At 35.2% G+C, this 13,967-nt stretch overlaps 1 protein-coding gene across 1 annotated transcript; it reads left to right on the top strand.

The window, feature by feature from the left end:
• The first annotated feature begins 1,114 nt into the window (after positions 1–1,114).
• Positions 1,115–4,119, top strand: LOC118038545 (UPF0481 protein At3g47200). The gene is made up of 2 exons (XM_035044924.2): positions 1,115–1,298; positions 2,696–4,119. The coding sequence occupies exon 2, from the start codon at positions 2,703–2,705 to the stop codon at positions 3,993–3,995; it is 1,293 nt and encodes a 430-aa protein (XP_034900815.1). The 5' UTR covers positions 1,115–1,298; positions 2,696–2,702; the 3' UTR covers positions 3,996–4,119.
• The last annotated feature ends 9,848 nt before the right edge of the window (positions 4,120–13,967 follow it).

Consider the following 13,967-nt stretch of genomic DNA (forward strand, 5'->3'; position numbering starts at 1 on the left):
ATAATTTATTTATTATTTATTGATATATATGATTCTTGGTTTATTTTATTAAAAAAGTGGTCATATACATTCAAAAAGAAAAGAAAAGTGAAATATAACCTATATGGGTGTGAAAAAAGTTGTCTTGATTCTTCTTATCAAACTCATCCATTCTTAAAAACAAAAGAAAAAAAGTGTTTATATACTTTCAGAAAGAAAAGAAAAGAAAAGGAAAGAAAAGAACAGAGAAGTGAATTATGCTAAGATCCTAACAAGCTAGGTATAAAGTGTATAACAAGTTAATCTTAATTAGTTAGCTTCTGGCGGTCTGCATGGAATCCCTAACATACCAAGTTATAAGAGGATTAAGTACATGTAAACTAGGTTAATGACAACATTTAAAAGGGTTTTTTATTTTTGTTAGAAAAAAAACTCTTAATCCCGCACGTGGAGAGTGTGACTGTTTGATCATTTAGAAAAAAAAAATTACTATAAAATTGCTTTTTAATATATCTATCTAACTTACAAAATGCATATTGTATGTCTCAAATTTCTTTTTCTCAACGCCATAAAAATACTATATCATATGTGATGTGATATTTTTTTTATTTTTTTTTTTTGTGAAAAGCAGATCATGAGAGTTGATAAGGTAAGGTTGTCTTTATTCTTCTTATTAAACTCATACAGTCTTAAAAAAGAAAAAGAAAAAAGTGGTCATATACATTCAAAAAGAAAAGAAAAGTGAAATATAAACCCATATGCGTGTGAACAAAGGTTGTCTTGATTCTTCTTATCAAACTCATACATTCACAAAAACAGAAGAAGAATACAAAATGGTCATATACTTTCAGAAAGAAAAGAAAAGAAAGAAAAGAGAAGTGAATTATGCTAGTGTCATGCTAAGACCCACCATTGATGGGAAACATACACAATAAGAACAATAATTCAAAAGTTTCTTTTTATAAATAACTTGGGATAATAATAACAATAAGTTTAAAATAATCTTAAGTTAAAAATATGCTTGATGAAAATGATTTGAATCAATTTTTTGAAGAAGAGAAGCAGTATAAGAAGAATCAATAAATTAAAAGTAAAAAAAAAAAAACTTAAATCAATTTACGAAAATTCATACAAAACAGAATCTAATAAACAATCCTCTTTATTATTGTGATTTTCAATTACCAGTCCTTGCATATATATTTGGCGCAACCATTTGGCTTGGTAAGAGCAAGAGAGAGAGAGAGAGAGAGAGAGAGAGGAAAAGAGGCTCGCTGCTTGGGAACATATATATAGAGATACAGTCGTCTGATCTCCCTCAGGTCAGCATTAACTTGTTTTGTTCTCTGAAATGTCTAGTTTTTTGAGATTTTAAGTTTTGGAATTGTTTTAAGCTCTGCAGACATTACGTGCATGGTTCAATATATGTATAAGCATTCCAAGCTGACTTCATCTTTCTTTCTTTCTTTGAGATAGTGCCAACATCATTTTCAATTCAATAACGAAACACAAATATCAAGTTAGCTTTTAGTTAATCCATTTTAATAATAAAAAAAAACACTTAATTTATCCAAACCAATAGGGTATAAAAATTTAGATAATTTAGTTTACCAGGATTACTCGACTTGTTTGATTGATTAAAAAGATTCGGAGTAAAAAAAAACGAATAAGAAAATAAAAAAAAATCAGAAAAATGACAATTCTCTATTCAAATTACTGGGATTCATGTTAGGTCATCCAGACTCAAATTCCATTCGTAAAAGACTTGTGCAGTTTTTTTTCATGGATTATTATCTAGCAATTTAGAATTTTTATTTTTAAAAAATAGCGTCGGGCCAACTCTTTGGTTTGCAATTTACTTATCTTATTATTATTTTTTTTTTCAAATTTATCTTCTTCTTTTTTTTTTTTTTCAAGTAGAAGTCCAAGATTTGTACAAACAAATGTAGTAAAAGTTCAAGATTTGGACAAATGGATGCCCAGAATTTGAACATCCTTGAAGTTTGCTAACCTTCACAAATTTCTTTTTTGTTTTCTTGGGTAACGGAGCAACCTCAAAATTTGTTGTTCTCAATAGAGGAATCTGCATATTTTTTTTTAAAAAAAGAAAAATGATTGCATTGATAAAATGATAATTTATAAGAGAGAGAAAATATAATAGATGCTTACCCTTGGTAGATTTTAAAAGGTGAGGTAATGTGTTAAAATGAGAGGGATGGAAGGAGGAGTGAAATAGAGTGTAGGAGACAGATGAAAAGAGAATTAGTTGGAATTTAAAAGAGATTGATTTAGAGCAGAAGAGGTGGATATGAAGAAAAAAATGTATGTTTAAGTGATAAAGAGAGAGAAAAGAATGAGTTTCATTGAGGGGGATATATAGAGAAGAAGAAAATGAGTTAGAGGAAGAGAGGTAGAAAAAAGAAGAAGAAAGAAAGCGTTATTGGTGAAAGATATAGGGTCGTAAAAAAGGACATGAAAGTTTGAGTTATATGTAGAATAGAGAGATTATTGATAGATTGTACATGAGAAAAAAATTAAAAAAGTGTTATTGGTGCTACTAAATTCAGGAACATAAAATGTCATGAATAAAAAAGTGCCTTCATTTTGTGAAATAACACAGAAATTACTATATTAGTACATATATCTCAAAAAAAAATCAAAATTGAGCTATATATATACCCCTTCCATTCATTCTTGGTTTGTTTCACCGAACCTGCAGACTGGAAATGAATAACGAATTTGAAGAAGCAAGAGCATCAAATGGGGAAGATTATGATATGACTAGAGATATTGTGACAGCGCTTAACAGTATGGTGGATTCGTGCATACCTCAACAGGACCTGTCTGAGTGCTGTATCTACAAGGTGCCCAATTTGCTCAGAAACGTAAAACCGGAAGCCTACACTCCACAACTGATTTCAATAGGTCCTCTTCACCACGGCGATGCCAAACTAGAGATCATGAAGAGGGAGAAATTGATATGTTTTAGAGAGTTTAAAGAGAATAAGTTGAGTGACGAAAGAATTATGGATCTTGTGAATATCATTCGGAATAAAGAAAAGAATATCCGACAATATTATTCAAAGAACTTCAACGAAATTGGGAGCAGGGATTTCATAGAGATGATCCTGCTGGATGCCGTCTTCATTATTGAGTTTATAAAGGAGTCAAATGATGTTGATGGTCCTAAGAATTTAGAGCCATGGATGATGTGCGACATAAAAGAAGACTTGAAGCTACTTGAAAACCAACTACCTTTCTTCATTATTGAGGAAATATATGACGAGGTCAATCGCGCTCGCCAAGAGATACCAAGCATTCCTTTTCTTAGTCTTGCTGCCTTTCATTTTGGAAAAATTGCGTTTTCAGAAGTGGTAATCACCGACCCGAAAGTAAAGGGAAGCAGGCACTTCACTGATTTACTAAGGAATTTAATGCTGGATGGAGTCATTGAGAGAAGTTTTACTTGTCATACTGTCAAGCTGAAATATAGCGCCGTCATGCTTCGCAAGGCAGGAGTGAGGTTTCGGGTCGCCAAAGAGAAATGCATGGTTAACATAAGATTTGAGAAAGGAGTGTTGGAAATACCACGCGTGGAAGTTGATTACAGCTTCGAACGTTTTGTACGAAATATCATGGCCTTGGAGCAGTGCTACAAACCGAATGAAGCTTACATATGCAATTACATTAGGTTTATGGACAATCTTATCAACAGTGCAGAAGACGTGGATTTGCTAGTCAGAAAGGGAATCATTCTCCACTGGCCAGGTGACAATGCCGAACTTTCAAATATGTTTAACAAGCTTAACGAAAATATTGGAGACAATTCCAGTACTTGTTATGATGATATCTGTCGTCAGATGAATGGCCACTATGAGCACCGATGGAACCATATGAAGGCAAACTTGAGACATGTATATTTCCCCACTGTTTGGAGAGGTACTGGAACTGTTGCAGCAGCTATCCTCCTGGTCCTCACTTTGATACAGACTATCACTTCCGTAAAATCGGTATTCTAGGATTTTATCTTGTTTAGTTTCATTATTCCTACGTAATGATGGGCTGGACTGTTATTGTTTAGATTGCCGTTTCATTTTGGGTTTGTGTAGTTCTGAACTAATAACATCGTATCAAATTCTTGTTGTATTGTCCTAAAATTGAGTTTGTACTTGTTTCCTCTAGAAATTCTCCTCTTTTAAGATCATCTTCAGATTAAACGAACCTGAATAATTAATGCATGATCTCGGTTTCAATATCCCCATCAATGTTATTAAACTTGCGAGTTTACTTGTAAAAATTATATAATTTTATGAGTTAATTTATATATTAAATTAAATTAAAAACTTAAAAATAAACAAACTCGATGAAACTCAGTAAACTCGGATGAGTTTACGAACTTAACAAAAGTTACAATTTATAAACTATACTGAGTCTGAGTCCCTCCCGAGTCCCCACTCCCCTTTCCCTTTTCTCTTTTGCCGTAGCAACAACACAACTTCCAATCTTCCACGCTCTGTTAATCTCTCTCTTAAGAGCAACACCAAAAAAGTAGTCTTAGCTTTAGGTGGTTTTTCCAAGCTTGGCTTTGCTAGGCAGGCTTTTCCCGTTGTACCATGACACGACCAAAAGCTTGATGTCTTCTCCCAAGTGCAGGAGTGTCGAAGTAATAAATATCCTGGCAAGACCAAGGTCGAACCACAGAGAGGTTAATTGTATAAATTATAAATAACAACGCAACAATAACAATAATAACGATAATAATAACAATAGTAGTACTAGTAATAGTAATAATAATAATAATACTCAGTACGTGGCGTTGTTATACCTGAGAATGATCTAAAAGATCGGGTCACAGGTTTCCAGCCTATATACTGAGTTTATGAACAGATAATAATAATAATAATAATAATAATAATAATAATAATAATAATAAAAACAACAACAATAATAAAGAAGAGAAGGAAGAAATTAATGAGAACTTTGAGTTGAAAGATTAATGTAAGGATTAAACAACGATAAAAATAAATGTCAAGGTTAGAGGATCCACTAATGGTACTACTTCAAACAAGTATAGTATAAACTCTTATTACTCAATTGGAAACCACACATAAAGGAGGTTCCAATCAGATTATAAATTTTTAACATGATTACATTAGTTATCTTATTCGAATAAAGCTAATACTTGTAAATGTTGGCAGGCATTCATGATTATAACTTATGTTAACAATAAATCAAGTTCCTTTCATAGCTCAGGTGTCGGTTATACCATACAATATGGGTTATGAAAGTACCAAGTATTTGTTGTACCAAGTGTTATACAACATAAATCTAGATTAACCATTTAACAAGCAAAGTATTAAAAGTGAACAAGATAACAAATATAAAACATGTTAGTATCCAACGTTAAGGTCCATATTAAGTTTATATTATACTTATTCTTACACCATTAGTGTACCTTTTTCACCTTGACATGATTAACTTAGCTAAACATAATAAAAGAAAGAAACATAGATGAACAAGATAAGAACATAAATGAGAAAGAAGTTAACTAAGTAAAGGAAAGGAAATGAAGTGCATAAACTTGATATTAATGAAAGCAAAACATAAGCAATACAAAGAGAGAAAGCAAGAGCATGATCTTGATCTGCAAACCAAGATGCCTCAATACATGGTAAGTGCCTCCTTTTATAGGCCAAAATTTGGAACTATTGATTTGTTGACTAATTGATGAGTGGGTGGCCACATCTTGACTTTGGTGACAATCCTTATCTTCTTGTCTGAACAAAACGTCATTGCTAACATCATAATTTGCCCAGAATCCTCAGGAATGTTCTAGGAAATTGTCTCAGCTTTCCAACAAAAAAAAATGAGGTCATTTGGACTTCTAGAACTCAAGATATGGGCTGAACACTAAATAGTGTCTGGGCTGCAGGACAGCTTCGGACTTCTTCGTTGTTCCTTCAGTTTGGACTTCAAAACGGCCTTTTTAAATCTTGGGCTCCCATGAAAGTTGTGGGCATTTGTCTTACCTTTCCATCCATATAAAATGGACCTAAATCCGAGATCTAGAGCTCTAGATATGATCCAATTACCGAGCAATGTTCCGGTTTGGACCGCACCGGCATCTCTTTTCTAAGTTTGGCCATCTCTTTGTCCTTTCACTTTCAATACTTAAACTCATCAATCAATCCTTTTATTTATGTGATAGTCCTGCATTTAAAATGAGCATTTACCATAAATTAAGGTATCTTATAATATCAAACTTGTTATTATAAAACATGCTTTCGTTAAGGAGTTATTGATACTTCAAGTGCAAAATGATGATATAAAACCTTGATAAACATGCACTTTTAAGTACTAATCATACCATTCGCGTTATGTGAGGAGCCAATTCTTATTATTTAGATTCCAAATGAGAGAGAGAGAGAAGAAATGAAGAAGAGGATATTTTTATAAGAAAAATGCTAAAAAATAGTTAGGCCTTATGTTTTGCTTTCCTTTTATACTAAGGCCACTTGGCCTTCAATTTGTGTGGTTTTATTAAAAATAATAATTATTAATTATGATGATGTAATTTAATTCTTTAAATGTCATACCAAAATTCGGTGTACTAATTTTTTTATTATTTTGGCTAACATATAATTATTTTTTATTAAATTAATACCTAACCAGTTAAACTATTTCTCATTTAACTAAGAATTTTTTATTTTAAAACTAAGAATTTATTATTTTAAAAGATAGTGGATAGCAACGGTACTTTTCCATGTCTCTAATATAAATAGGGGATAAAGGGACCGTTTAGAGACATGGAAACTGAGCAAAGTCTTCGATCCACTACCTTCTTGTGCTATCTTCTATGTTTTCATCTTTTCTGCTCATGAACAATTACATGTCCAAATTTATTAAATCTGTCAGGTTTTATACAATCAATTTTCCTCCTGTTTAATACCTGAGCTTTTTTAAAAAAAAATCTTGGCATGTCCCCCTGCTACTGCACAACTCTTAAGACCTCCTCTGTACCAACAGGTATACATCATTATATTTCATTTCACTCTTACTACCTTAACAATTTAGTTCTAATATTACGACAACTCTTAAACAAAAATTCATGTTAGCCAACCCCGATCATTCTATCTTGACCATTTAAAACACATTTTCTTATTATAATTGTAACTAAAGTTATAAAAATTCAGTTTTGGGCATGACTTGTTTCTTATCAAAGCTAAGATTTGAAATTGTCCATTACAATTTTCAGCTTGACCTCCCCTCGGATTTTGATCTACATTTGGATTTTTAGAGTTCCAAATTAAGCAATGTCAGTCCTGCTGGAAAACTAACACCTCGGGTTATAACTCCTATAAAGAAAAGTATCTCAAATTTTATCATTTCCATGCCCTAATCTCCTTTATACATTAAAAGACAAGGCTGTCCAGTTTTCCTTTCTATGGCTTTACAATAAACCGAATATTCTTATTCAATTTCTCACCATTCAAAACAATCCTTACCATGTTATTTACATTATAACATCATTAAATACAACTTTATAAAACTTATCAACCCAGCTCACATTTATTTAAAATAATCAAAACTATTTTAAGAAAAAACATGTTTATGGTAGAAATCCATACCAATTTTACATTCCACAATATTAGCATAGTCATATATACTTCCAATTCATCACAAACATTTATCATAATTCACACTAACAATAGTAGTATAACAAGATAAAAATGCATATTTTCCATTAATTTACCCCTTATATGCAAAATCAACCAATCACAACGATTCTCATCTTTAAGTTCTACGACCATTCTCAAGGTCTCGATTCATAATGACATTAACCCCATCTTTTCATTTAATTCTTAATTTTTCCCCATAATTTTCTAATTAATTTCTCCTTTTATCATTTCATTTCAATTTTTTCCTTGACATTAAGTTTTAATTCCCACAATGTTAATTTAACTCATTTTATTTTCAGGTTAAAATTTTTAATATTTCATGAAGAATTTAGGCGAGAGTTTACATTAAAGTTGAACAAAGCCTTGTATGGATTGAAGCAAGCCCCTCGGGATGGCTATTTTTTAAAGAATAAACTTGTTAAATGCCCATATAAATATGCTATCTATGTAAAGATAAAAAAGAGTACTGATACTCTTATTCTATGTTTGTATATAGATAACTTGATCTTAATCCAAAGATGTTTGGAGACTTCAAGCAAGCAATGATCAAGGAGTTTGAGATGACAGGTATCAGGCTCATGTCCTATTACTTAGGGATTGAGATCAAACGAGAAGATGTAATTTTTATGAATCAAGAGAATTTTACAAGGGATGTTCTGAAGTTCAAGATGGAGGATTGTGAAAAAAATGAATATTTCAGTTGAGTGTGGAGTAAAGATGTCAAAACATGATGAAAGAAAGAAAATAAACTCTATAATATTTAAGAACTTAGTTAGGAGTTTGAGATAGTTGACATGCACTCGTTAAAATATTCTTTTTGGAGTAAAATTTGTGAGTAGGTTTATGAAGTCACCTACTATAATACACTTCAAAGCTTTGAAGTGAATTCTTCGGTATATCAAAGATACTGTTGATTTTGGCTTATTCTATAGTTATTCTAATAGCTTTGAACTTGTAGTTTATAGTATTAGTAATTGGGCTAGAATATGGATGATAGAAAGAACACTACGGGTTTTGTTTTCTACATAAGAGACACAACATTTACATGGAGTTCAAAGAAGTAATCTATAGTCACTTTGTTAACATGTGAAACTGAATATATAATTACTACATCTGTGTTTGTCATTTCATATAGCTAAAGAGATTATTGAAGGAGTTATAAATGCCACAAGAGAAGCCTATTAAAATTTATATGGACAACTCATTAGTCATTGCATTAGCAAGAACTCCAGTATTTCATGATAGAAGAAAGCATATTGACAGAAGATTTCATTATCTATGAGATTACATTGCAAACAAGAAAGTTAAAGTCAAGAATGTGAAGACACAGAACCAAGTCGCGGATATATTCACAAGGTCACTCAAATATGGTATTTTTATCAAGATAAGATATGTGTTAGGAGTTATGAAGAAATCAAGTTTAAGGGGTGTTGAAAATAAATCAGATTTTGGTTCTGAAAAACAGAGGAACCAGTCCATCGGTTAGAATAAGTTCAAACAGTTGACTATTTCAATAAGCAAAATACAATTTTTATTCAAATTATCATTTTTTATATTAGTTTAATTCTTTGATGGTTTATGATTTTATGCCTATAAAAAGGCTTGTAATTTAGCATTAGAAAGCAACATAAAAAAGTGAGAATAATTAAGAAAGTTTAGAGAGAAACACTTAAAGTTGAGAATAATTGAATGTCTTAAGTTTGGCCTTAGCCAACCTTTTCTATTTATATATGTAGGGCAGAATACAGTAGTAACCATAAGGATTACAACATTGGATTAATCCTACATTACATTAATATCCTATGTATAGATATACATGATATACATTCTATAATATGCCCCCTCAAGCTGAGGGTGGAGGATCGACCCGAAGCTTGAACCTGAAAGCAGTAAAGGACGCAGCGGAAAGTGGTTTGGTGAAGACATCAGCAAGTTGATCCTGAGAGGGGATAAACCGAATCTGAATTTCCTTCTTTGCTACCCAGTCACGAACAAAATGATAGTTTACCTCAACATGCTTAGTACGAGCATGAAAGATAGGATTTGCCGAGAGATAAGTAGCACCAAGATTATCACACCAAATAGTAGGAGCCGAGATGGAGGGAACCTGAAGATCTCTTAACAAATATTGAAGCCAGATGACCTCAGCAGTACCATCTGCTAAGGCTTTATACTCAGCCTCAGTGGAAGAGCGAGCAACTGTACGTTGCTTGCCGGATTTCCATGAAATCAGTGTTTGACCAAAGAAAACAAGATAACCACCCGTAGACTTGCGATCATCAATACTCCCAGCCCAATCGGCATCTGTAAAACCATGAAGAGCAAAGGAGGTACCTCGAGTGATATGAAAACCATAAGAAGTCGTTCCTTTGAGATAGCGGAGTATACGTTTAACAGCAGCCCAATGGAAATATGTAGGAGCATGCATGTACTGACAGACTCTGTTAACAGCAAAACAGATATCTGGGCGAGTGAATGTAAGATACTGAAGAGCACCCACAATTTGACGAAACTGTGTGGGATCAGAAAATGTATGATCCGGCTGTAGAGCAAGTTTAGAGGGAGAAACTGGAGTGTCAACCGGTTTGCAGGAAGTCATACCAGCCCGAGTGCGGATGTCAAGAATATATTTTTGTTGGCGCAACATCAGACCCATACCTGTAGACTGAACTTCAATACCTAGAAAGTAGTGAACATCACCTAAGTCACGTAGCTTGAATTCAGAGCTTAGTAACTGGACTAGATGATGGAGCATGGCAGAGTTGCTGCATGTAAGCAGAATATCATCAACATAGACGAGAAGATAGAAGATATTAGTGCCATCAGATAAGATAAACAGGGAAGTGTCAACCTTGGAGGCAAGGAAACCAATAAAGAGTAAAAAATCACTCAGACGAGTGTACCATGCCCTTGGTGCCTGTTTTAAACCATATAGTGACTTGTGCAACCTGCACACATGAGATGGAAGAGTAGAATCAACAAAACCTGGAGGTTGTTTCATGTAGACCTCTTCAGTAAGAACACCATTGAGAAAGGCATTATGAATATCAACCTGATGAATCTTCCAATTACAGGAAACTGCAATGGAAAAGACTAATCTGACGGTGGCCTGCTTAATAACTGGGCTGAAAGTTTCAGAATAATCAATGCCTTCCTGTTGATTAAAGCCTCTAGCAACTAGACGGGCTTTATAACGTTAGATGTTGCTATCAATACGACGTTTGATACGATATACCCATCGGCTGCCCACAACATTCATCGATGGATGAAAGGGCACTAGAGACCAAGTATGATTGGATCGTAAAGCCTTGATCTCATCACACATGGCATCATGCCAAGCCACATATTTATCTGTATCAGAAAAGGCAACAGGTTCAGAGGAAGGAGAGAGCAATACCCGAGAAATAGTTGCATTAGCGGCAGCAGAGGACACCATATTGGCATTTTTTGGCTGTCGTGATCGAAGGATCATAGGGTGTCGGCTGAGAACTGGCTGTGATGCAGGTGAAGGAGGCATGACAGAGGTGTCATGATGCAGCGGATAGGCTGAGAGATCCACCACCAGATTTAGTCCAGGAGAAGAATCCGGGGAAGAAGCTGCAGCAAGTGGAGAGCTGGCAGCAGAGGCAGAGTCGGCAGAAGCCGAATTGGTGGCAGAATAAAGAGGAGCTGAAGACGAGCCAGAGGATCTCCCACTATGCGCAAGGACTTCGTGCTGGAGAACAGGAAACACTGAGCTGCAACCTGTAGCTGCAACAGTATGGTTAGATAAAGATGCATGGGGTGAGCGGCAAGGGAAATATGGAGGCTGTGGTGCTTGAGTCGGCAGTAAGGGCAGGGCAGAGGCAGAGGCGGGTGGGGATGGATTTTGAGCTGTAAACAGTGGTGAGGGGTTGAGATTTGGGAGGATGGTAATAGGGGATGGTGTATGGGTTTGAGAGGGAACCTGTGCAATATGTTCAGTTTTATCAAACGGAAAAACATTTTCATGAAAACGAACATGACGGGAGATATACATGCGATGAGATTCAATATCAAAACATCGATAACCAAGGTGAGAGGGACTGTAGCCAAAAAATATACAAGGAGAAGACCGAAAATCTAATTTGTGATTATTATAGGGACGCAAGAAAGGAAAACATAGACATCTAAAAGTACGTAAAAATTGATAATCAAGAGACCGTTGAAACAAACAATCAAAAGGAGATCGATTATCAAGAACAGAAGTAGGCATACGATTAATGAGATAAACCAAAGTATCAAATGCATAATTCCAAAAACAAAAAGGAGCTTTACATTGACCTAGAAGAGTAAGACCGGTTTCCACAATATGCCTATGACGTCTTTCTACCATCCCATTTTGTTCGTGAGTATGTGGACATATCAGACGGTGATAAATACCAACAGTTTGGAAGAAAGTGGAGAGTTTGCGATATTCACCGCCCCAATCAGTTTGAACAGATTTTATTTTTAAAGAAAACTGACGTTCGACAAGAGTTTGAAATTGATGAAAGACAGAATAAACATCAGATTTTGCAACAAGTGGATAATACCATATATATTTTGTGTGCGCATCAACAAATATAACAAAATAACGATAACCATCCGAAGAAAAAAGGGGAGCAGGACCCCACACATCACTAAAAATTAATTCAAGCGGAGCAGAAGTTTTGTGACTAGTAGGTCATAAAGACAAACGTGACAATTTTCCTAAGGGACAACTTTGGCATTGAAAATTAAGACTTTTGTTGTTACAAATGATCTTATTTTTCGAGACTAAAAATTTAAAAATGCGGGAGGTAGGATGACCTAGGCGACAATGCCACAAATCAGCAGAGGCAGAGGTGCAAGGAGACCAATAGGCTTGAGGAGTTGACAGGACGGAAGACCTGAACTTGGACAAAGTATAGAGACCATCTTTACTCTGACCTGAGAGAAGGACTTCATTGGTGTTGAGATCCTTGACATAAAACAGAAAATGGTGAAATTCAAAATAAACATTATTATCGAGACAAAATTTCTGAACAGAAAGCAGAGGTTTCGTGATTGCAGGAACATGTAAAACATTAGATAAAGTGAATGAATGATGTGGGTTATATATTTTTGTATGGCCAATATTAGATATGGAAAGTCCCTTACCATCACCAACATGCAAATTATCATTACCATTGTATGGTTCTGAAGCAGTCAAGGTTGCAAGGTCGGGTGTGACGTGTTGGTTTGCACTGGTGTCCGGAAACCATTCAGCAGCAGAGGTAGAATTATGGAATGCCAAATTGGCACTGTGTTGCTGTCCATGGCTGCGTTGCTGAAGTTAGGAACACTGAGGAGCAGTGTGTCCAAAATTGTTACATAGCTGGCAGCGGGAATTTGATCCTCGGCGCTGCCAATTTCCTTGCCAGCTGCTGTGCCTATTTTCAGTGCCATACTGAGGAGCAGAATTGTAATTGGTTTGAGAGTTACGAAAATCAGACCTGTAGGAATTATTTCGGGCACCTCTGTGAGCGGTAGAAGGAGAACGTCAGCTGCCATAGGAACGCCCCCTATGTCGTCCAAACTGAGCAGAATTGTAGCGTTGAGACAGTAGTGCTGAAGGTGGCGTGGGCAGCAATGGTTGGTTAGGCAGCAATGGTGCGTGAATGGCAGCAGATCCCATAGACAAATGAGAGGTTTTATGAATAAATTCATGAGTTAGCAGATGACTAAGCAAATCTGCATATGGTAGAGGATCCGCCCTTGTAATAAGACTTGTTACTAAGTCCTTAAATACTCCGCGAAGGCCATGAAATACATAGAGATTAAAATCGGTTAGCGAGATAGGCCGGCCAGCAGCTGCTAGCTCATCAAATAAAGTCTTAGCTTTTTGCAAAAATTGAGTTACCGAATCATCACCTTGTCGAAGTTCTTGAAGGGAACCATGTAATTGCATAATACGGGAATTGGATGTAGAGGCTAGAGCTTGCTCAAGTGTGAGCCAGACAGAACATGAGGTTGGACAATCAACAACAAGATGAAGAACTTCCATGGACAGCGAAGAGAGCAAGGCACTTAGAATTAGTTGATCCTGTTGTTTCCAACGAAGAAAGGATTGAGATACCTGAAGAGTAGCACCATCGGCAGCAGGAATATGTGGAGAGGGGCAGGAGTTTGAACCATCAACAAAGCCGAAACTCCTTGGCCTAAAAGGTATGGTTTCATCTGCATTCGCCAAATACAAATAATTGGTATTTCGTTAATTTCAGAGAGATGATAACCTGAATGAAGTGTGTGAGAGGGGACATCCAAGCTGGCGCCGAACGGCAGAGGTGCTGC

Source organism: Populus alba, chromosome 17 (genome assembly GCF_005239225.2).
Source record: "Populus alba chromosome 17, ASM523922v2, whole genome shotgun sequence".
Taxonomy (NCBI): domain Eukaryota; kingdom Viridiplantae; phylum Streptophyta; class Magnoliopsida; order Malpighiales; family Salicaceae; genus Populus; species Populus alba.